General features: G+C 41.6%; 1 protein-coding gene across 8 annotated transcripts in view; it reads right to left on the bottom strand.

Moving 5' to 3' along the window:
• Positions 1 to 186: 186 nt before the first annotated feature.
• CIZ1 (CDKN1A interacting zinc finger protein 1) overlaps positions 187 to 21,752 on the bottom strand; it is a 61,103-nt gene continuing 39,537 nt past the window's right edge. For 7 of the 8 annotated variants that reach the window (XM_089692924.1, XM_089692925.1, XM_089692920.1 and 4 more), the window contains exons 12-16: positions 19,348 to 19,461; positions 17,941 to 18,096; positions 15,050 to 15,113; positions 14,551 to 14,672; positions 187 to 4,655 (exon numbers count right to left, since the gene is read on the bottom strand). In XM_089692924.1, coding sequence (XP_089549050.1) covers positions 4,284 to 4,655; positions 14,551 to 14,672; positions 15,050 to 15,113; positions 17,941 to 18,096; positions 19,348 to 19,461 — 828 coding nt within the window. In that variant the 3' untranslated portion in view covers positions 187 to 4,283. The remainder of the gene's footprint in view (positions 4,656 to 14,550; positions 14,673 to 15,049; positions 15,114 to 17,940; positions 18,097 to 19,347; positions 19,462 to 21,752) is intronic. The other variant, XM_089692923.1, reaches the window with a different exon arrangement.

Here is a 21,752-nt window from a genome sequence, read left to right as displayed (position 1 = left end):
TTCCTTGCTTTATTGATATATCTACACTTAGTTGGTGGCGCTCCGTTTTTTTTTTTTCTTCTTATTGCACAGAGTATGGCTGATGCCTTCAACACGACGGATCTACTCGATCTCAAAGCTTTGACTGGAGTTGGAACTACATATAATACATACAGGAAATTCAAACCAATACAAAGAACTCACTGGTTTTGTTTCACTACAATTTTTATTATGCTAAAAATGTTTAAAAATGACAAGTTTGTTTCCTAAAAAAGTTGCAAATGGACCAAAAGTGAAGAGCTCTCACAATTTACCCCAAAGAACTGCAAGTGAAACATGCATTGCCTGCAACTGGGAGGCTTTCAGTGGTAATCCAACACAGTGTGCTTGTTGATAACACAATGGCATTAACGTTAGGTTTAGTGACTGGGTCCAGGCCTTGTTATCGGGAGGACTGTTTGCTTTTATAGCAGCCAAATTATCCCTTCCACTCCCTGTCATTGACTAATGTTGGCTTACACCCTAGTCACACCACTCTGACTTTGAAAGTGTGGGACTTCCAGTGAACTCCCACAATTTCAAAGTTGGATGGTATTCTGACTTTAGATGCAACTTGCAAGACACAGATGTCTATGCAAGTTGCACCTAAAGTAGTGCATGCCCTACTTTAGAGATCGGTGCAGCTCTGCCCAAGGCAGAATCACACAATTTTTTATGCAAGGTTCTCCACCTGTAACAAAACCCAGCCTAGGGCCGATTTAGGTCATAAGCTGACCTCTGCCACCTGTGTAACCAAACATTTAAATTCGAATTGAAGCTTATGAGTTTACCTAGTCATCCCTCCTTTAGCAATGAGTTGGATTGGCTGATTACGGCTGAACTTTATACAGTGCATATCAAAAGAATACTACTTTTCCATAATAATGTTACCAAGTTTCCCTCATTGTCCCCACCCAAACTATGCCCCTACAGTGCAGGATGTCCTCTTGTGCAAAATGCTGTGGCCCACTGTGTTCACTTCTGTGAGTTGGCCTTTTCATTACATTATGGCAGTGAGCTTTGCAGACATTATGACTGGCAGGTACCTGATTCGGTCTTTGTATAGATTCCATTTAATCCCTTGAAAATTAGAACTGTGAAATTTAGAGTCTTTTTCTGAAAGATGATACAACCCTATTTACTCAAAGAAAACTATAGTAAGGATCTTGAGGTTGCCATTGCTGATTTCCTTCCTTTGCTAACCAAAAGGTGGTGACTAAAAAAACTAGCATTTTCCAGCATTCCAAGCGCTTTCTCCCTGCAGTGGGACATCTTTGTAGGAGTGGCCTTGGCAGCCCAGTGGGCATGATATATGTAAATATAAGTTTTCTGTCACGCTCCAAAGAAATCTCAGAGTGCTTGGGTGGAATCAGTCGTTGCTGGGCAGGTTCATATGTACTGGATGAACTTAGCAGGTATTGAGCAGTGCGGATTACAAAATGATGAAAGTGCGTGCCTCTAGGGCAGCCTCTCTCAACTAGGGTGTCTTGAGGTTTCTTCAGGGGTGCCTTGGAACAATGTCTAAAAATTGCCCAAAACTTGTATATAAGCCAACGGGGTGGAATAAGCCTTCCTTTTAGTTACACAAAGTCACAGGTTTTTGTTGTGCACCATTACGACCTTCTAGCCACCTGACAATCAATGACATCCTCAGTTGATAAGGAGGATGTCAGTTGCCAGCACAGCATCCTAGTTTGATCTTCCCCTGCCCCTCTCCATCAGTGCTGGGGTCACATTAGTTCAGTGATGGATGAAAACTAAGAAGAGAAACACTCAGTACCAGTGTGCAAAAGTGTATTTGCTGTGAAAGAATAAATAGCCTCTAATGTTGGGTGTCCTACATGTGTGGATGTTGCTGCATTATATAAAACTATTAGAATAATTTTTCACATTTTAGAACGGGGTGCCTCAAGACTGTCCATAATTTTAAAGGGTGCCATGACTGAAAAAAGGTTGAGAAACACTGCTCTAGAGCACTGGCCTGTGACCGTATTATGCCATCATGGCAAACTGCAGTCGTGCAGCTCAATGGATGCAAAAGGTGGCAACAGAGGATTCAGAAGAGAGGAGCAGGCATTTTGACCCCGGCAGTAAAGAAAGGGTGTGTATATATATATAAACAATCCCCCCCCCCAAAAAAAAAACTTTTGGCCACAAGGTAAAGTAATTTTCAGCGACTGTTAGGAAAAGAAAAAAAAAAAACAAAACAAAAAAACTAATCTGGAGCAAACGTAGACCAGGAAATGCAGTTCAAGGAAGTATTGAAGCCATTGGACCAGAATGACCATCATGAAACTAGTATTTATTGTCAATGGTAACCTCAGTTCAAGTGTCCTTTGTACCACCATGGGTTAGAGATAGGTCCTTTGAAGGCTCATAATCTAAGCTCCTTTACGTGCAAGTTGTTAGTACCTTCCTACGGTACAAGTCCTATTATAAACACAGCCCTATTCAAGTAAAGGGGTCAGTGTGTACAAGCCTGAAAACTGGGGTCCCAGTTATGAACACTAGAAATTTCCCATGATATCCTGCCAATCATAATATACATATTATGTACATGACCTATTACACTTTCTTCCTCCAAGGCAATGCATGTAAAACTACAAACCCTACAGTAGGCACTGTAGAGCACATACAGTCCTTTAGGGGTGTTTCAGGAATTGCTTGATTGGAATATAAATGCAGTATCAATTAAAAAAAAAAACAGACATAGTTGGCTAAATTTAACAAAGCAATGAACTTTATCATGAACTAACTCTCTACAAGTGACCCTGTCGCCATTGATGTGGAATGCATTTATAATAGTAAGAATCCACGTTAAAGGCTACAGCCAGCTGGGTATGAACATTGTTGTGGAGAGCTGCAAAACTACTTCATCTTCAGAATCCACAGTATCAGTTTCATCATTAAAAATCTGCCAAATCTTCAAGAATGTAGCATAGTTTCATCCAGTCAATAATGGAGCTTCATAACGGTAAAAAAAAAAAACAGCCAGATTTCTGTGTGTGGGTCAGTACCATATACAGGCACATATTTGGGTACCTCGGCCAGTCAGTAAAATTGCTTCTACAACTGACAGTATCTTGCTAACTGCATGATGTAAAAATTGTATGTTTGCGATTTCATAGGAAAACTTTGATTCTGGCAGTTTTGCCTATTAATTAAACCAGTTTAGGCAATTTTTCACTAATTTTTGTTATCTAAAGCTATTTAATTTCACCATCAAGATTTCCCACCGGTGCTGCATGAGTCACAGCATTAATTTTTTATAATTCTAAACAAGCACCTAAACAGTCAATATAAATATATATTAAAAAAACCAAGACAGGTTTGCTCACATTTCAAAAGCTGGAAAGCCACAGTCTGATTCTGAACAATTACATATATCAAGAGTTATGTAGTATAAGGACTTAACTAAACCTTTCAATTTATGTCTAAAACAACCTCATCCTAGATGGTAAAATCTGACTGTTTGAACAATCTTAAAAATGTGCCATAATTCCTTCATTGTCTACCGCAACTTACTACCTATATGAGGTATTATAAAGAGTGTGGGATCTGGTGTCATGTCAGACGCAAATGTGAGACAGCAAGGGGAGGTCATGTCCAGGAAGAGATGACAAGATAATCTATCTACATATAATGGAAAAAAAAAAGTTTATCCAAAATTACAAGAAATAAAGCCAGTAGCTGCATGTACTTTACAATCTGTGCCAAATTACCAACTGATCTGAACTATATACACATCACTGTCATGCAGGCTGCTCTATCTCCTTGTTGAATACAGCAGTAGGTTTCTTGCTTAGGAATGTGGTGCTTCTTTATCTAGCATCATTCTGAGGCTAGTGCCTTATTAATTCACACATATTACACCATACAGACCACACGCATATCCATAGGTGGGCATGTGTGGACACATTACCAAAAAGAACAAAAAAAGAAAAGAAGAGCAGCTGCTAGGCTAAGTTTACCTTTTTATCCTACATCAACACCCCTTTCCTCTATTTCTAGGAACCTACCTTTCACATAAAGGTGAAAAGAAAACACTATTGCATTTATCCTTATAACAAAGCAGGAAGCCACAGTGGGGCTATGAATGCTTCCTTCATGTATGGAAATGCCATCTGTAGGATACACTAGCTTTAAATAACCTAACATCTGTGTTTTGTCATCACTCACTGGGACTAACCAGAAGGAAAAGCCCTCTCTAACACTTCTCCCCATAGAAATTACTAATAAACACTACCACAGTCAGGTTTGTGGGCCTATTGACGTTTGTGGCGGACTGGGCTCGGTGTGCTCTCACTATAGGTTTCCTGGTCAACTGCCACTTTTTCTCCCTCTTCACTTTTGGCAAGCTGCATCTCTGCCTCCATAAGGTACCCAGAATCCTCCTCACTTGTACCCACAATAGTATCAAAGCCTGCATTAGAATCTTCATTGCCGCTTCCAATGGTAACTCTTGCTCGATTCTCGCTGGTCAGCTTTGTTTGTACAGAGCTGCTCTTATCTGCCAGATTAACAAAGTCTTCATCTTTGTGACTGGTAGTGCTAGCCGTTTTCTCTTTTTCATCCTCCGAATTTAATGATGAAACGCCGCCTTGGGAAGCCATGCGATTCTTTGCAGCTTTGTATCTCTGTAAACATAAAGTCAAAGATTAATGTGGAAATGACTATGCTGGATCTAGAAGGCATCCAGCGCTAACATTCCTTTTGTTTGGGGCTTGAAGTAACCTGACTCTTAAAACTGTTCTTGCTATACATAAAGCCTTTACAGTTTTTCCATGTACAGTTCCCTTGCGCAAGTCAGTGATTTGGCAAAATTTTGTATTCCATTTTTGTAATGCATGTCAGAACGTTACCTTGGTTTGCCAAGTTTAGTTCTGCATGCAGCCAGTAAACATGACCCTGTACTCCAAAGGTTTTTCAGTTGGAGTTCTGTATATCAAAAAGGTCTCTCGGCTTCTCAAGCAAGATCCCTCTTCCGAGTAAGTACTTAAAATGTGTTGGTGGCTATATCATGGGAGAAGGTGTCATATGTACACAGGTCTTGTTCCAACACAGCCACACATGGTATGGGAGAACTCTAGGTACAGATTACTAACTGCAAGCTGGTTAAATTCCAAACCATTTTTTTGCATTTATTTTTTTAGAGTAAACCTAGCCTTTGTTTAGCATTTATTGAGACACAGGAATGCATTGACTGTTGAGTGACACTGCTACCTACAGGAAGATTTGGACACCAAACAAAATTCAGTGGCAGCTCTGTGCAACTCTTCCTATTGCCAGCATGGATGTCTTTTCTCTACTGAAAAAAAAAAGTCTAAAACTTTGATAGCTGTATTTAGAGACCAGCTCAAGCATCTTGCAAAGGATTCTTGACTGAAGAAAAAAAAAAAATAAAAAAACTAAACAATCTAGATCGATCATTCCTCAACAGTAGCTTTGGAGGCTCTACCTGGGTCCCTGGTGGCCTGGATGACTGCAGACTAGCCTGGAATGAGACCTTCAGGCACTGGGCTCTGCGTTGTGGAGCTTTAAAGGCTTGAGAGTACTGTGTCCTGGGTTGTGAAGACTCACTTTATGAGTAGGCTGAGTGGGCCTAACGTTGGGTTCCCTTTTATTTGGGCCTTGGAGAGTCATTTTTAATTCCTTTTTTGACTGGAAGGGGTTAACACTTAGTGACTGAGCACCAACATTATCAGCTAGGTGAAGTATCACACACTCTCACTCTCTCTCACTCTCAGCTTTCTTTCCTGCAAATTCCAAAATTGCGGAGGCACTTTCCCAATCCTCCTGACTACTATTCCACTGACCTTGGCACCTAAACCTTTCCCACTGTTTGTATGCAAAGCCTTGCCTTATACTCTGCGCTACATTGCCCCTGCCTTGCATTGCAACATATTGTATCCTAGACACATGGGAAACAGTTCAACTGTACTGGGCACTCCCACTTCAGCAGATGCTGACTCTGAAGACAGAGGTAATAAACATACTTCAATGCCATCCGCTACAGAATTCTTAGCAGATTGGCCACAGCATTAGTAGCCCTGAGCCTTCAGCCACCACAACTGATGCAGAGTACCTTAACGAACAGTGTTACACCCATGAAGTCATAGGTCACTATCATTACTCCCAGACTTAAGAGACTCTTAGTGACATGGCTTGCACAACTTTAAAGCTTGAAGACAGCAGCTTGTACTAGTGCTGTATCCAGTTTAGGCTCCTTTAGGGTCCCTAAGGCTCCCTTTTTCAGTGCATCCATGGTTTTCAGTCCTCCACAATGGAGCCTGTAAAATTTCTGACAAGCTCTTCAGTCCTCCCAAATGGCTAGCATCTTTTTACACATTAGCAAAGTACGCCTCAAACAGGTAATGCCCCTGCTGTAAATTATTTATTTCAGGTACTTATATAGTGCCATCAATTTACGCAGCTCTTCACATATATATTGTATATTCACATCAGTCCCTAACCCTCAAGGGGCGTACAATCTAAGGTCCCCAACTCACATTCATACATACTTGGGACAATTTAGACAGGAGCCAATTCACCTACCAGCATGTCTTTGGAGTAAATGCAGCTGTATCCCATTTTAAAAGCAGTATTATATTACACACACACGCACACACACACACTAAAAGTAGACCCTCTGCATGTTTATGCCATGTACTTGTATGCACCACATACTAGCACATTATGACAGCAATGCACTGTCACCCCTGCTGCTGGTCCCAGCCAATTCCATCTTTGCCTGGTCTTCCATTGCTTCAGCCGCCAACATGGCTGGGCTGCAATCACATAACTGCAGCACATGGGAGGTCACATCAGGACGACACAGAGCGGGTGCCGTTAATGTTATCTGATCTGGCTTGTGCAGCTCAGATTACATTAAGATCGACAGTCAGGGGGAGGCATTTGTGACAGAAAACACCACCAGGGTCTCTTCTGTTATAAAAAACCATGCCTGTCAGCCTTTTTTTGCAAATTGGACTTTAAATACCCATTTTAACAATCCCTGTGGAGTCAGCATCTGCTTTTAAGGACCTTAGCAGCAAGGAATTGGAGGCCCTTTCCAAAACCTTGTCCCAGGCTAGGTTGCAAAGCAAGGCATATCATTAAGAACATCTGTAAGCCTTTATGGACTTTAGGATAGCCAGCATCTCAGATGCCTGGGTGTGAGAGGCAGTTTCTGGTGACTACAAACTAGAACTCTGCTGTCTGACCAATCCTCAATGTAGGTCTTTCAACATGCCTGTCACCACACTGATTTTCAGATTCACTTACAGCCCTCTCAAATTTTCTAAAGCAAGGAGTCATCACCCCCATGCTTGTGGCAGAATGGTTCCAAGGGATCTACTCCAACCTATTCAAAGCTCCTTAACAAAAGGGGGCATTAATCCCATCTAGAAACTCAAGACCCTAAAGGTCTTCATTCCTGTTCAATAACTCCACTTAGAATCAACCAGATCTGCCTTTCCAGCAGGGAAACTGTGGTCTCTGAGGACAAAAAGGATGCATACTTTCATGTTCCTATTTCTGAGGCGCATCAGCAGTTCCTTCACTGCGCTATGGGTCCTAAGCACTTTCAGTTAGAAAGTGCTCACCAAGGTGAGGGCCCCTGTGCTAGCAGATGCAACACTCTTACTTGAGCAGACGTTCTGTGAGCTATTCCAGATAGTCTGGATCTTCTGACCAGGGTTTGGTTTACCATCCTGTTTCATGGTCGGTGCCTGATTGTTGGAGGAAAATTCCTAAGGGACAGAGGGAGCTCTGAATCAGTGATTCCCATGATACTAAAGGCTAGTAAGTCTACTATCATACATGGAAGGCATACTTTGCTTGGTGTAAGGTAAAGAATTTCACAAGAAATTCTTTGGAATGAATCCTGGCTTTCCTGCAACAGGGGTCTTTAACAACATTTGGCATTAAATACTCTCAAAGGGACAGGTTTCAAAGCTTGCAATCTTGTTTCACAGACTGATGGCCCTCTCATTCTTTAATTAAGACCTTTCTACTGTGCGTTTCCTATGTGGCTTCATCTGTGCCTCCACTGGATCTGAAACTCTGCACTTCAAAAATTACCCTTTGCAACTGAATTCCTTGCTGCAGCTGGGAGGTTTGGCTGCCCCCCTGGATTTGCTTTGTGTGAGGAAAGTGCTTGAGCTAGTGGCCTTATCTTGTAAAAAAAAACATTTTTTGGTTTTACACAGCGACAATGTGTTACCAGAACTTCCAACCTAAGATCGTTTTTCAGCCTTTCATCTCAACCAGGACATTATCCTTCCATCCCTCTGTCTAGCTTGTTTATCAACAAGAGATCTCCCTCCACTGCTTGGATGCAGTGCATACTTTGTGGATCTACAGTCAGGTCCATAAATATTGGGACATCGACACAATTCTAACATTTTTGGATCTATACACCACCACAATGGATTTGAAATGAAACGAACAAGATGTGCTTTAACCGCAGACTGTCAGCTTTAATTTGAGGGTATTTACATCCAAATCAGGTGAACGGTGTAGGAATTACAACAGTTTGCATATGTGCCTCCCACTTGTTAAAGGACCAAATGTAATGGGACAGAATACTCATCATAAATCAAACTTTCACTTAATACTTGGTTGCAAATCCTTTGCAGTCAATTACAGCCTGAAGTCTGGAACGCATAGACATCACCAGACGCTGGGTTTCATCTCTGGTGATGCTCTGCCAGGCCTCTACTGCAACTGTCTTCAGTTCCTGCTTGTTCTTGGGGCATTTTCCCTTCAGTCTTGTCTTCAGCAAGTGAAATGCATGCTCAATCAGATTCAGGTCAGGTGATTGACTTGGCCATTGCATAACTTTCCACTTCTTTGCCTTAAAAAATTCTTTGGTTGCTTTTGCAGTATGCTTTGGGTCATTGTCCATCTGCACTGTGAAGCGGCGTCCAATGAGTTGTGAAGCATTTGGCTGAATATGAGCAGATAATATTGCCCGAAACACTTCAGAATTCATCCTGCTGCTTTCGTCAGCAGTCACATAATCAATGAATACAAGAGAACCAGTTGCATTGGCAGCCATACATGCCCACGCCATGACACTACTACCACCATGCTTCACTGATGAGGTGGTATGCTTAGGATCATGAGCAGTTCCTTTCCTTCTCCATACTATTCTCTTCCCATCCCTCTGGTACAAGTTGATCTTGGTCTCATCTGTCCATAGGATGTTGTTCCAGAACTGTGAAGGCTTTTTTAGATGTCGTTTGGCAAACTCTAATCTGGCCTTCCTGCTTTTGAGGCTCCCCAATGGTTTACATCTTGTGGTGAACCCTCTGTATTCACTCTGGTGAAGTCTTCTCTTGATTGTTGACTTTGACACACATACACCTACCTCCTGGAGAGTGTTCTTGATCTGGCCAACTGTTGTGAAGGGTGTTTTCTTCACCAGGGAAAGAATTCTTTGGTCATCCACCACAGTTGTTTTCCGTGGTCTTCCGGGTCTTTTGGTGTTGCTGAGCTCACCGGTGCGTTCCTTCTTTTTAAGAATGTTCCAAACAGTTGTTTTGGCCACGCCTAATGTTTTTGCTATCTCGCTGATGGGTTTGTTTTGTTTTTTCAGCCTAATGATGGCTTGCTTCACTGATCGTGACAGCTCTTTGGATCTCATCTTGAGAGTTGACAGCAACAGATTCCAAATGCAAATAGCACACTTGAAATTAACTCTGGACCTTTTATCTGCTCATTGTAATTGGGATAATGAGGGAATAAACACACACCTGGCCATGGAACAGCTGAGAAGCCAATTGTCCCATTACTTTTGGTCTCTTAACAAGTGGGAGGCACATATGCAAACTGTTGTAATTCCTACACCGTTCACCTGATTTGGATGTGAATACCCTCAAATTAAACATGACAGTCTGCAGTTAAAGCACATCTTGTTCGTTTCATTTCAAATCCATTGTGGTGGTGTATAGATCCAAAAATGTTAGAATTGTGTCGATGTCCCAATATTTATGGACCTGACTGTATATCTCGGTTTTTGCTTTCATTAGAAAGACTGGTTTTCCTTTTGTCATTCCTCCTTGTGGCTCAGACAGATTCAAGCTCATGGTCTCAAGGATCATCATGCCAACTCTCCTGTTATCACAGATCTAGCTATGCAAGTGTTTTTAGCATTCTGGTGACTGTTCAAGCCACCATAGACATGTTCTTCAGGCAGCTTCCTTATGGGCTTATGGGTTTTTTTTTTTCCTGGGCCTGTTAGTGTTCTATTGCCCACCTTGCATTTAGACTGCTTTTAGACATCCCAACGGTTACATAGTTGAAAAGGTTGAATATAGACAGCAGTTCAACCTCTGTGAGGGTATGTGTTCATGTCAAAAATCATATCCCTGTATACAGTGCTCACTAAGATACCCATCCAAGAGGTTTTGAAACTATCAATGCTTCCCACTGACACCAATTGTGGAAGCAAGTTCCACATCCTTACCACCCTAACAGAGAAAGACCCCATACGAATTTTAAGGTTAAACCATTTTTCCTCCAATTTCATTGAGTGGCCCGTGTCTTATACTCCCCAAGACTGAATAGTATATTCCCTATGCTAAAATAACCATTAAGATATTTGTATATCACTATCATCTCCTCTCAAGCATCTCTTCTTTAGGGAGAATAAGTTTAAATGGTTGTAGGTCCACCAATCCCTTTATTAAACTTTGTTGCCCTTCTCTAGACACTCTGCAGTTCCACCACATCCTTCCTAAGGACTGGTGAACAGGACTAGACTGCTTACTCCAGCTGTAGCCAAACCAGAGTTTTATAAAGTAGCAGGATTATAGTTTTATCTTTTGTGTAAAAACCTTTTTTTGCATGCCAATAATCTACTAGATTGCTGTAGCTTGGCATTGCATGCCATTATAGTGTGTCATCTACTAGGACCCCCAGATCTTTCTGTTCTTGATTTCCCCAGAGTATCTCCCCGTAGCGAATAAGTTGCATTCACATTTTTAGCCCCCAAGTGCATTACTTTAAATTTTTCAACACTAAACCTTGTTTGCCATGGAGTTGCCCACCCTTTACAAAAGGCCAAGATCTTCTTGTAAAGTTTTATATCCTGTTGTGAAATTACTGCCCTTCTTACCTTTGTAAAGTCAGCAAACACTGAGATTGAGCTATTTATACCAACCTCTATATTTATGAATTTAACAGAATTGATCCCTGGACAGAGGATTAGGGTACCCCACTTTCCACTCTGAGTACAAGTTATTTGTCACCACCCTTTGAACGCAACCCTGTAACCAGTTTTCCATCCATGAACAAACCCTATGCTCAATGCCTACAGACCTCAGTTTGTAAATTAAGCATTTATAGGGGACTGTATCAAATGCTTTTGCAAAATCCAGCTACACCACCATCCATGGGCCTTCCTTTATCTAGATGGCAGCTTACTTAAAATGTTAACATATTGGTTTGGCAAGAACAACCTTTCAGAAATCCATGCTGATTACTAATACCATTTTCATCAGCAAATTCTTGGATATAGTCCCCTATATTCTCCTCCAATAGTTTACATACTATCAATGTTAGACTGATTGGCTTGTCGTTTCTAGGAATATATCTTTGGCCTCAACAGTATGAATTTCTGTGTCCCCAAAAAATTCTAAACAAAATTGGATTTTTATACTTCCTGTAATATCCATTTGTTGTGGTTAATTAAGTTACACCCATCTGTGTCTATGGGCATGCTCTTGGTACTTCTTTTCCACAAAAGGAATGGCGGGAGTAGGAAGGGATTTAATGTCCTGGCACTTTTTTTTGTACCAGTGTCCAAATCCTTCTGTAGGCAGCAGTCGATTGATTTATGTATCTCTCAACAAACTACAAGGAGTGAATTTTACACGAAGATCAAAAATCCAATTTTTCCATGTTAAATGTATGCTATGGTATAGTCCCAACACTAAACAGTATGTGCTTATTCTCATATAAGAGATCACACTACATCTTGTCACACTAATGCCATCTTTAATTATGCATGGACACCCACAGTCATGTATATAAAAATATCAATTCAAAATGTGTATGTTCTTATTCTTCGCTTTTTATGGAGAGAAGACTGAGGAAATGCATCTCTTTAGCTAAAGCAAATGACAAAATACTTGTCCTCGAGGCTCTACTTAAGCCTAGGCACAGTCATTTAAATGGAGCTAAAAGAATTTTTTTAATGATAAAATATACAGTTAAAAAAAAATTAACTTTTATAATAAAAAGGTATCTCTCTCTCAGTAACCCCAGTTAGTTTTCATTTTAACCTTTTTATCAGACCACTCGTTACAATTTTGGCTCCTTTCATACCTGCAGCAGTGTTTATCATGCCCCTGTGGTGGATTACTTGTCAGGGAACAGTGAGAGGAGGTTTTCATGTGCTCAGAAGACAATACTGCCCCCTCCTTATGCCTTTTTTTACTGGCAAACAAGGATTTTGCACTATAGTGTGGTCTCTTTCACAGGAGAGTTTGACAGACAGTGGCACCTTTCAAATTTGGCATGTTGAGTTTAAATTGCTGCACCGCAATGCAAAGCGGTAACAAGTCTGCTTGTATCGGGGGCAGTTTATATAAATGTAGTTTCAGCAGTGCTGTTTTTGATTGTATGTTCATAGATCTGTATTTTCCTAGATTCATCTAGGCTTTAATCAATTTATTTTAAGTTTTAATGTTGTGTATAAAAAGTAGTGTATATACACATTTAAACACTGCTGCCATTGCTACATTTATATATGCTGTATTCAACTTTATACATTTTCATTCAGTGGCAGATTTTTTTTCATCACCTTTCAGATAAATGTTGCACTTTTAATGGTCCTATTTAAAGTTTGTGTAGCTAAAGCAGAAACATAATTTACAGTCAAATAGGATGTGTCCTTAGTGCAGATTCCTCTTCCCCCTGCCGCCATAATTTCCCAGTGCAGTGGGGTTTAATACAACTAAGGGGCTGAAACAGGCTCTCCCCAAGAGAGCCAGACTATGCCCACCCTTTCTGCTTAGCTCCTCCATTCATAGAAGCCGTACTACTAAGCTTGAATGAAAAAAAAAAATCTCTGAATGAAGGATAGGCGGATGATTGATAGATCCACCCACTCCAGAGATCCCATTTTATTTATAGACGCTGTAGTATAGCTTCTGTGCTGGTTCAGACTGATGTGAATTTCAATGCGGATTAGATGCAATCCAAAAAGCATAGATTCACATGTAATCTACAAAAGCATTATTTCCAATGCAGGCTGTTCACATATGTACAGTGCGAAATTTGATCTGGTCTAAAAAAGGGTCCTCTGAGCATTTAGTGCAGGTTTGGTGTGAATTTCTTCTCCTGCTATGCCCAGTCCCCTCAGAAAATCACATTTAATTAGCACCTGTCACAGCAGAAATCGCACTGATTTCACACCGCATCAGTGTGAACCGGCAATCTATGAATGGCACTGCTAGGCAGAAAGGGCAGGCATAATCAGGCTCTTGATGAGAGCCAGAGACAGCCCCTTTAGTTGTATTAACCCCCACTGCATCAGAAGATTAGTGTTAAAGTTTGAAGATGTAGATGATATGGCAATTGTCATCAGAAAGCTAAAATGACACTACTTTCTTTGCTGAAATTCCTGAAGTCAAGCGACAAGTCCCCCCAAAAGCTACCTTTTGGGGCTGGAATGTTGGTAGGTTGAACAAGCCAATCAATACTGTGCAATTTCCCTTTTCAATGTACAAGTACACTACAGCTCATTTATAAACAGAAGATCGATAAGCCTATGGGTTAGCCCATATTTACCAGATCTCCAGCTTATTTTCTAACCTGCCTTATATAACTCACAGCTTTAGGATTATACAGTATATGGAGATATTTGCATCTTTTTCCCATTAATAAACCATTCCTGATGTACCCAAAGAATACCATGTTCAAACACAGTGTCCATGTATGGTAACCCATAGTCATTTATCCAAGTAAATTTCATTAATGACTGGCCAGGTGGGCAATCCAGATAAAACTAATATTGTGAAGCAAGTCAAGTTATGTTCTCCAGGACCATCTGGTCAAGAGCCTGTGATGGACTTGTGGCAGTACTAAGAAATATGTACTTTAAGTATTATTTTTTTTTTTTCTTAAGTTCTCCTTTAAGCCTCACAGAACTGCACAAACATTGGCAGTACAAAATACAACTAATTGCTCTATGCTATTAATGAAGGGGCAGATTTGTGCTGTATTTGAGTCTACTTGCCAGGATCAAAAGATGTGGGGAAGACTTTTATTCTTGGTAACATCTGGCTTCACGATTTGCACATAAAGCTATTAATTCAGGGAGCAGATGCTTCAGAATGTTAGGGAGATAAGCCAGAAGACAGATGACCAGGAAATAAGTAAGGATGGATGAAACACAGTGATCTAGAGTCATAGCTAAGAACACCAGGTAGAGTGATTATGTGACAGTGAAAAAAAAAACGCAGAGAGTGAGCGTGTCAAACAAAACAGAAGCCAGGCCATGCAATAGGAGAAGGGTCTAACCTGGATGTTCTGAAAATGCACCAAGGACTTGCAGTGTGTGAGCCGGGCAGCAGAGTCACTAGGATAGAATTTGTGACACAGCCTGCAGAGATGACCCTCGACGGGGACCATATAATCCAGGCCTGTGAAACGGGAGGGCAAATCACAGAATGGATATCAAAAGGGAAACATAAAATAAAGAACAGAGAAGAAAGTATGTTACAGGAACCAGATAGGAGAAGATGAGAGGATGGATGGATGGATGGATGTTTCACGGACAACATAGAATACATAGGACTAAGAGTAGACTTTCCTACAGGTGTAGTGATCGGAGAAAAGATTCAGAGGGAAACAGACAGACAGTCATGGACAAACTCAATGCAACTGAAAAGCAGAAGGAAGAAAGCAATGCTGATGGCGTTTAGCCTCTCCTGACTATGGCACTTGGTGTGGACCTTCAATCCTGCCACGGTGGCACCCAAAAGAATAGCGACGCAGGGTGAGCAGTCCTTGGACTTACCATAGGCAGTGTCTGGATTGTATTCATCTTTCTCGCAGTCAGCACCCCTGTCCTCTCCCTGTACCTGCACAATAATGGTACATTATTACAACAATACTTTACCTTTTCTGAAAACTTCAGCTCAAATGTGTTTTTTTTTGTTTTGGATATAGCAGAGAAGAGTTAAAATATGTCAGACTTTTACTTCTGTACAGAAAGGAAAAACCGCTTACATGATAAATCTTACTTAGGAAACTAGTAAAAAAGAAATAGGAAGTGATGTGCATTTGATTACTTGCACTTTGTGAATAACAAATGTGTAATAGGAAAACAGAAAAAAAAAAAAAAAAAAAGAAGGGTACACCATCAGCTGCAATTCCTTATGCCAGATACAAAAAGTGTGTGGCACTCATGGTTAAACAGAGGGGAGGCTACCATATTAGAGGTTGCCTCCGGTAATCCTTTTTTTTCCCCCCTCTTACACAGGTACGGGTCTCGGTGCTCACTTCTGAATAGAACATCCAAGCAAAGAACTGAAGAGGTGCACAAGCACTCTTGGCATAAACACTATTAACAGCAAACAAAAAGCTATAGCATCCTGTCAGAAATATAAGTATTTAGCCTTTTGCTTACTGCTAATAAACTGCGCATAAAGCCGAACATAGATGGTTCCGCAGGGACCGGCCGAGATTCAAACCATCAATGGGAAGGCTGATTGTACCCAATTCAATTGCTGTATGACTTGGATACAACCAGCAAGTCAAAGTTTTAAAAGCGAGTGTCAGCGGCTATAGCCGCTAGCAGTAATCACTGTGTTCTCCCGGATTGGATGACTCCCCACGCCCCCCTCTGTCGGAAGAATAGCTCACTGTTGAACTGGCTAAATTTAGATCCATCTACAGCCAGCTTTATACAGAGGGTGTTCTTGGACATTACCTTTACATCATTGCAATTCTGTATGTGCCACAATTCTGTAGTACTTTTGTAGGCATAAACTATGTTAAGCAGAGCTTAACATAATCAAGATAAAAGGATCACCAATTTTGTCTTTGTGAAGTGTATTTATATATGTTTTTACCTTTTCACTTTCTGCCTTAGTAGAGACCATGAGTCTTCTAATATAAACCCTGTTTTATCAGGAAATGCTTCACTTCCTGGCCAGCAAGGATATTGTGGCCAATGCTTGCAACAATTGAGTAGATTTTATTTTTTTTTCCCTGAGGAAAGGTATACTGTATTATTTGCAACACAATATACTCAATCTTATACCAATAGCCAATTCAGAGGAAGGAAAAAAAATAAATAAAAACCCCTATGAGCATGATCCAATTTGTTCCATAGGGGAAACATTTTCCTTCCTAATCCCCCATGAGGCAATTCGATATTTCCCAGATTAACTACCCCTGGTTTTATTACCTATAAATATTAGTATCCAGTTATATTTTGTACATTCAGGAATACAACAAGCTTTTTTTTTTTAGCTGGCCAGAACTAGTTTCTGAGGGAATCTATTTCACATTATCTTACTGGGAAGAAGCCTTTCCATATGTGGGAGGTTAAATCTTTTTTCCTCCAGATGCTGAACTGAAGTCTCTGACATAAAACAAGTATGCAGATAAGGAAAACAAAAAGGTTGAAGTATTCAAAAGTTAAACAAATCCCAGTAGTCAAGTTAGCCAATGACCCTAAACAATGTGCCTACACATTGCCATCAAAGAATATTCCCTAACATGGTTTGCTGGTTGTTAGATTGTGCTACTGTCTCCTGAAATACAACATGCATTTGTTGGGGAGCACTGAAAAAAAATAATAAAAATAAATAAATTTGCCTGCAGTTAAGTTTTGGTTCATACCCCTTTTCATACTACCCACATATCTGAAAGCTTAGGTATCTGGTCATATGATCCCTACTGAAAAGGGGGTCAATGTGAACTTATACTTTTTCCCCCACTGAGACCACATATCCCAATTTCTAGGCCTTCAGACATGTGGTCATCAATTAAAAATCTGGAGCAGCATTTTCTTCAGGTAAGGTATTGCAGCTCTTCTGCTATCCTTCACTTATCCAAGTAACAGCTCTGTGGAACTTAACTAAAATGTTAAGACAGCTGATGGCAAAAACAAACAAGTTTACCATTTATTACCATAAATTAACAATTCTATGCAAACCTGATTTTCACTACTGGCAAAAGGTCGCCGCATTTACAGCCAATTTCTATCATTCCAATCTCTACTAGGCAAGATCTCCTTACTGGACCTCTGGCCTGCCATCATGCCATGGCCATTACATTCACCTGTGAACATATTTATTTATTTTAGGTACCTATATAGCGCCATCAATTTACGCAGCGCTTTACATATATATTGTACATTCACATCAGTCCCTAACCCTCAAGGGGCGTACAGTCTAAGGTTCCTAACTCACAGTCATACATATACTAGGGCCAATTTAGACAGGAGCCAATTCACCTACCAGCAGGTCTTTGGAGTGTGGGAGGAAACGGGAGTACCCGGAGGAAACCCACGCAGGCACAGGGAGAACATGCAAACTCCAGGCTGGGGGTGCCGTGGCTGGGAATCGAACCAACGACCCTAGTACTGCCAGGCGGAACTGCTAAACATTTAGCCACTGTGCTGCCCATATTAGATGAATCCTCCACTGGCATGAATGGAAAATTGTGGGGACTACTCTGCTAGGCAATAGGCCCAACACAAATGACTGCAGTATGGGAATTGTAGCTATTGAAGCAAATGGGAAACACATGAAGCCTGTGTGCTATAATATACTGGACTCAATGGGGAAAATATCAGGTTTGGCTGCATTTGGCTAATAACAGTCTAAAGAATCTGTGCTCTCAATCTGTGAAATACGAACATTCGTCTTGCATCCAAAAGGCTTTTATTTAATTTACCATAAAGCTCTCTGGGTCCTCAGCAGTATCATCTGCACTAACCCCCTCTTCCTCCTCCTCCTCATCATCCTCTTCCTCAAAACAGCCCACTGCATCCACCGTGATCAAGTCCTCTGACTCTTCCATGTTCCATGGCTCCTTTTCACCAAGCTTGACCTGGAAAAGATTACGCAAGACAATGGATGTGACCTGGCAAATTCTTGCAGAGAAGGAAACCACAAGGAACAAGAATTATCAAACAGTACGTTATTAACCACTAAAACCTGGCAAACTGCTAAAGTCACAAAGTCAGCTCTGAAAGCTTTTTTGTTTTGTGTCCTCATTGCAGACAGATAAAAAGTTGACCTCAGAGTATATAACGGTCACATAACAAAATATACAAATACACACAAATAGTAGGTATACACTGCACAAAAAAAAAAAATTAATAAAAATTCCCACACACTACAGACTAACTATACATGCTAAAGTGAAGTACCCATATCCATTTTTCATGAGTCTTTATTCTGGTTGCATGACATCAAGGGTCATCTTCCGGTAGTGGGTGTAAAAATGTGGGCGGGTTGATGACCAACTCCCCTAGGAAGTTGGTCCTTGAAGACCTTGGATTAACGAAAGTGGATTGAACTCAAACTGTTAGAGGACAAGTGCTGTATTGCAGAGAAGAGAGTTGATATGGGATAGCATCCTGATTTTTATTGGTGTAGGAGACTGAATTTTTAACATTCCTTAAAGCGGTAGTAAACTTTTTTGAAAAAAAAAAAAAGTTCCCCCCTGCAAGGTAATATAATGTGCTAGTATGCATTGTATACTAGCACATTATGTGAAACTTGCCTAAAAACAAAGCCCTCCAGTGGTGCGCTGTCACTGTTAACAGGGTTTCCGTCTTCACCCGTTCTTTCAGGATTCCCGGGGTACAGCAGCCTGAGCCGCCGATAATGTCAAACCTGCGCATGCGTGTGGGAGTTTCAGCCACGGCACATAGCTGACGGAACAGCACAGGTATACCGTTCCTTCAGAGCACATCTTCACCCGTTCTGATGTCACTGATTGCAGCTCTGTAGAACATTTCCTAAATGGTGCACGTTTAGGAGATATTCATTTTACCTACAGGTAAGCTTTATTATAAGCTTACCTGTAAGTAACAATATAAATGAGAGTTTACTACCACTTTAAGCTGGGGTTGGGCTTTTTGTTTGAAGCTAAATAAATCCTCCCTGCTCAAGTTACGGCTCTTTTTTCTGTATGCCCCCATCCTGCAACTCCTTCTGTATACCACCACCCTGCTTTCCTCTATGAATACTTCCATTCTGCTCTTCTTTGTATACCTCCAATCTTGCTCTACAGCAAGCTTGCAGTAGCAAAGGTGAGCTTTTCAGCTTCCTAACCCACCATCTCCCTCTTTACCTCCTGTGACTTCTGTTTATGCTCTGGTGATTTCATGTGCTCTACAAACTTGCGTGGAGTCTTGAAGTGTCGGCTGCACACTGTGCAGAATGGTCTTAGGGAGCGTTTTGCCATCTGAAAGGAAGGGCAGGGTGTCAGTAATATCCTGTATATCAATCACAAAAGGATTTCAAATAGCAGCACAGGTGAACCCTTCTACCAGGCTAGACCAGTGTGCTTCTGTTTTCTTTTCATGCATGCTGAAAGTCACATTATGGAGCATACAAACTATATCTGAAAGCACAAGACATTTAAAGCAAACCTGTGCTTTACCCATGCAAGTTCGTTGAAATGCCCCCCTCCTCACCAGCAGCACCTGCTCATTTTTTCTGCCCCCTCCCCCAGCTCCATTAATCTACCAGGAGTAAAAAGAATGCCCTGCCACATGAAGGGGAGGCAAGAGACCTCAGCCCTGGATACGTTCCAAATAGAGTAGCTCAGTAGTAGCAGAGGGTTCTTTCCGCTCTACCAATAACTAAATGGAGTGGCAGAGAAGCGAGGGAAAGTATATTCTGCTGGGGATTAAAAATTGGTTCTAAATAAACCGGCTTTGCCCCAATATGATTGAATTACAGATTTAACAGTGGAACAAATAATGTTTCTAGAGGCATAACTAGAACCTTCAGGACCCTGGTGCAAGAAACCATGAAGGGCACCCCTGACCCCACCCCCCTTCCCACTGAGCCCAGACACTTTACAACAGTCACGGTCCCTTTATTACCGTCCCACAGCAGGACCATTCCACATGTTCTGCAGCGGGCCCCCTTCCTGCCGTGCTGGGTACAGTTGGCACCTTTTCTTCAAGCCAAACCCAAACACTTTAGCGGCGTATGGCACTTTTTTTTCGGTAGTATACACTATACATATATTTTCTGAATAAACATTTCTAATCCTATGGATTTAATTACAAGAGTCCCCCCTTACATCAGAGTCCACAGAGTTCCCTCTTTACATCTGAATCTGCAGTTTCCCTTACATTTGAACTCGCACAGTTCCCTTACATTGTAAAGGGTGACTCTGCAGACTGATGTATAGGGAGAACTCTGGGGTCTCTAATTTAAGGGGGAACACTGAGAACTCTGATGTAAGGAGAGAACTCTGAAGACTCTGATATAAGGGGGTCTCTTGTAACCAGAGTCTGCAAGGAACTGTGAGGAAGATCTCTGTAGACTTTCCCCTTTACACCAGAGTCCACAGGGCTCCCTTTACTGTACATCAGAGTCCCTTTTACATTATTGTGCTAGGAGGCAGGAGAGGGGAGATTTTACTCACAGGACGGATGGATGGAGCGGCTGTCAGCACTTGTACTCTTCCTGCTGCTGGACTTCAAACTTCCCTGACTCTGTTCCTCCTCCCGCCCTCTCCTCCTGGGAAGTGGGCGGGGCAGACACAGGAGGAGACTGAGCAGAGCAGAGCCAGCTCTCTCAGTGCTCTCCTGTCAGTGCAGTGGGGGGCAGTGGAGGAGGGGGAACTGTCAGCAATGGCTCTAGGCTGCCTGTGAGAGAGAGAGAAAAAAAAACAAAAAAACTTTCACCCAAGAGCCCCGCAGGTTCCTGGGCCCCCACACAGTGGCAGAACTCCAGGGCCTGGTTGCAAGTGCAACTTTTGCAGCCCTGGTAGTTCCACCACTGAATGTTTTTCTGCTAATCAAAAAAAAAAAAACAAAAAAAAAAAAAAACCACAACCCAGAATGCAAAAGACCTTGGGTCTTAGAAAAAAATAAATAAAAGGAGATCAAGCGACTGCTGTATTCTACAATTTCTTGATATTGTACCAAACAAGAGCCAATGCCAAGCTAGTTTCAGGGAAAAACATTATAATCTACAGATGTCCTGTGACCTCAAACGTAAAATTGTAGATGCCGCTCAGGCTGTAAGGATCCCATCCACTGTGTTTGAAAGTTAGGACGCAGCTTGTCCCGGCTCTAGACAGCAACATACAGGGAAGAAAATGTCCATGAGCCACACATCTCTGCAAACCCCAGGTATGAAAGTATAATTCGGAGAAAAGAAGCGCCTCTAAGTGCAGCAGACCACTTTAATATATACTAAAATGTAGGAACACTCACATGTTTACAGAGTAATAAAAGCATGATTGGTATTGTGGTGTAGAAACACCATGTGGAACGGCTCTCACTGGTGCCTGTATCGTCCGCGTCTCAATGGTAGGGAGCGTGGTTCAGGAGGGAGACAGACATGGAGCCGGCCGGCATGCACGTACTCCTAAGAATATGACTGGAACGCACGCTGAACAGCAACGTCGGCGTAGGCGTGATGTCGTCAGTGACCAAGATGCAATGCGATGCGTTTCAGAGCATGCGCTGGCTTCTAGTGGTGGACGCGCACTCCTCTCTCAAGCAGCGGAAA

This window comes from Staurois parvus, unplaced genomic scaffold, assembly GCF_062004578.1.
Source record: "Staurois parvus isolate SC_StPar_1 unplaced genomic scaffold, SC_StPar_1.0 ptg000608l, whole genome shotgun sequence".
In the NCBI taxonomy this organism is placed as follows: domain Eukaryota; kingdom Metazoa; phylum Chordata; class Amphibia; order Anura; family Ranidae; genus Staurois; species Staurois parvus.
Note: the sequence above shows the minus strand (reverse complement) of the source record. Positions and strands in the feature narration are given on the sequence as shown.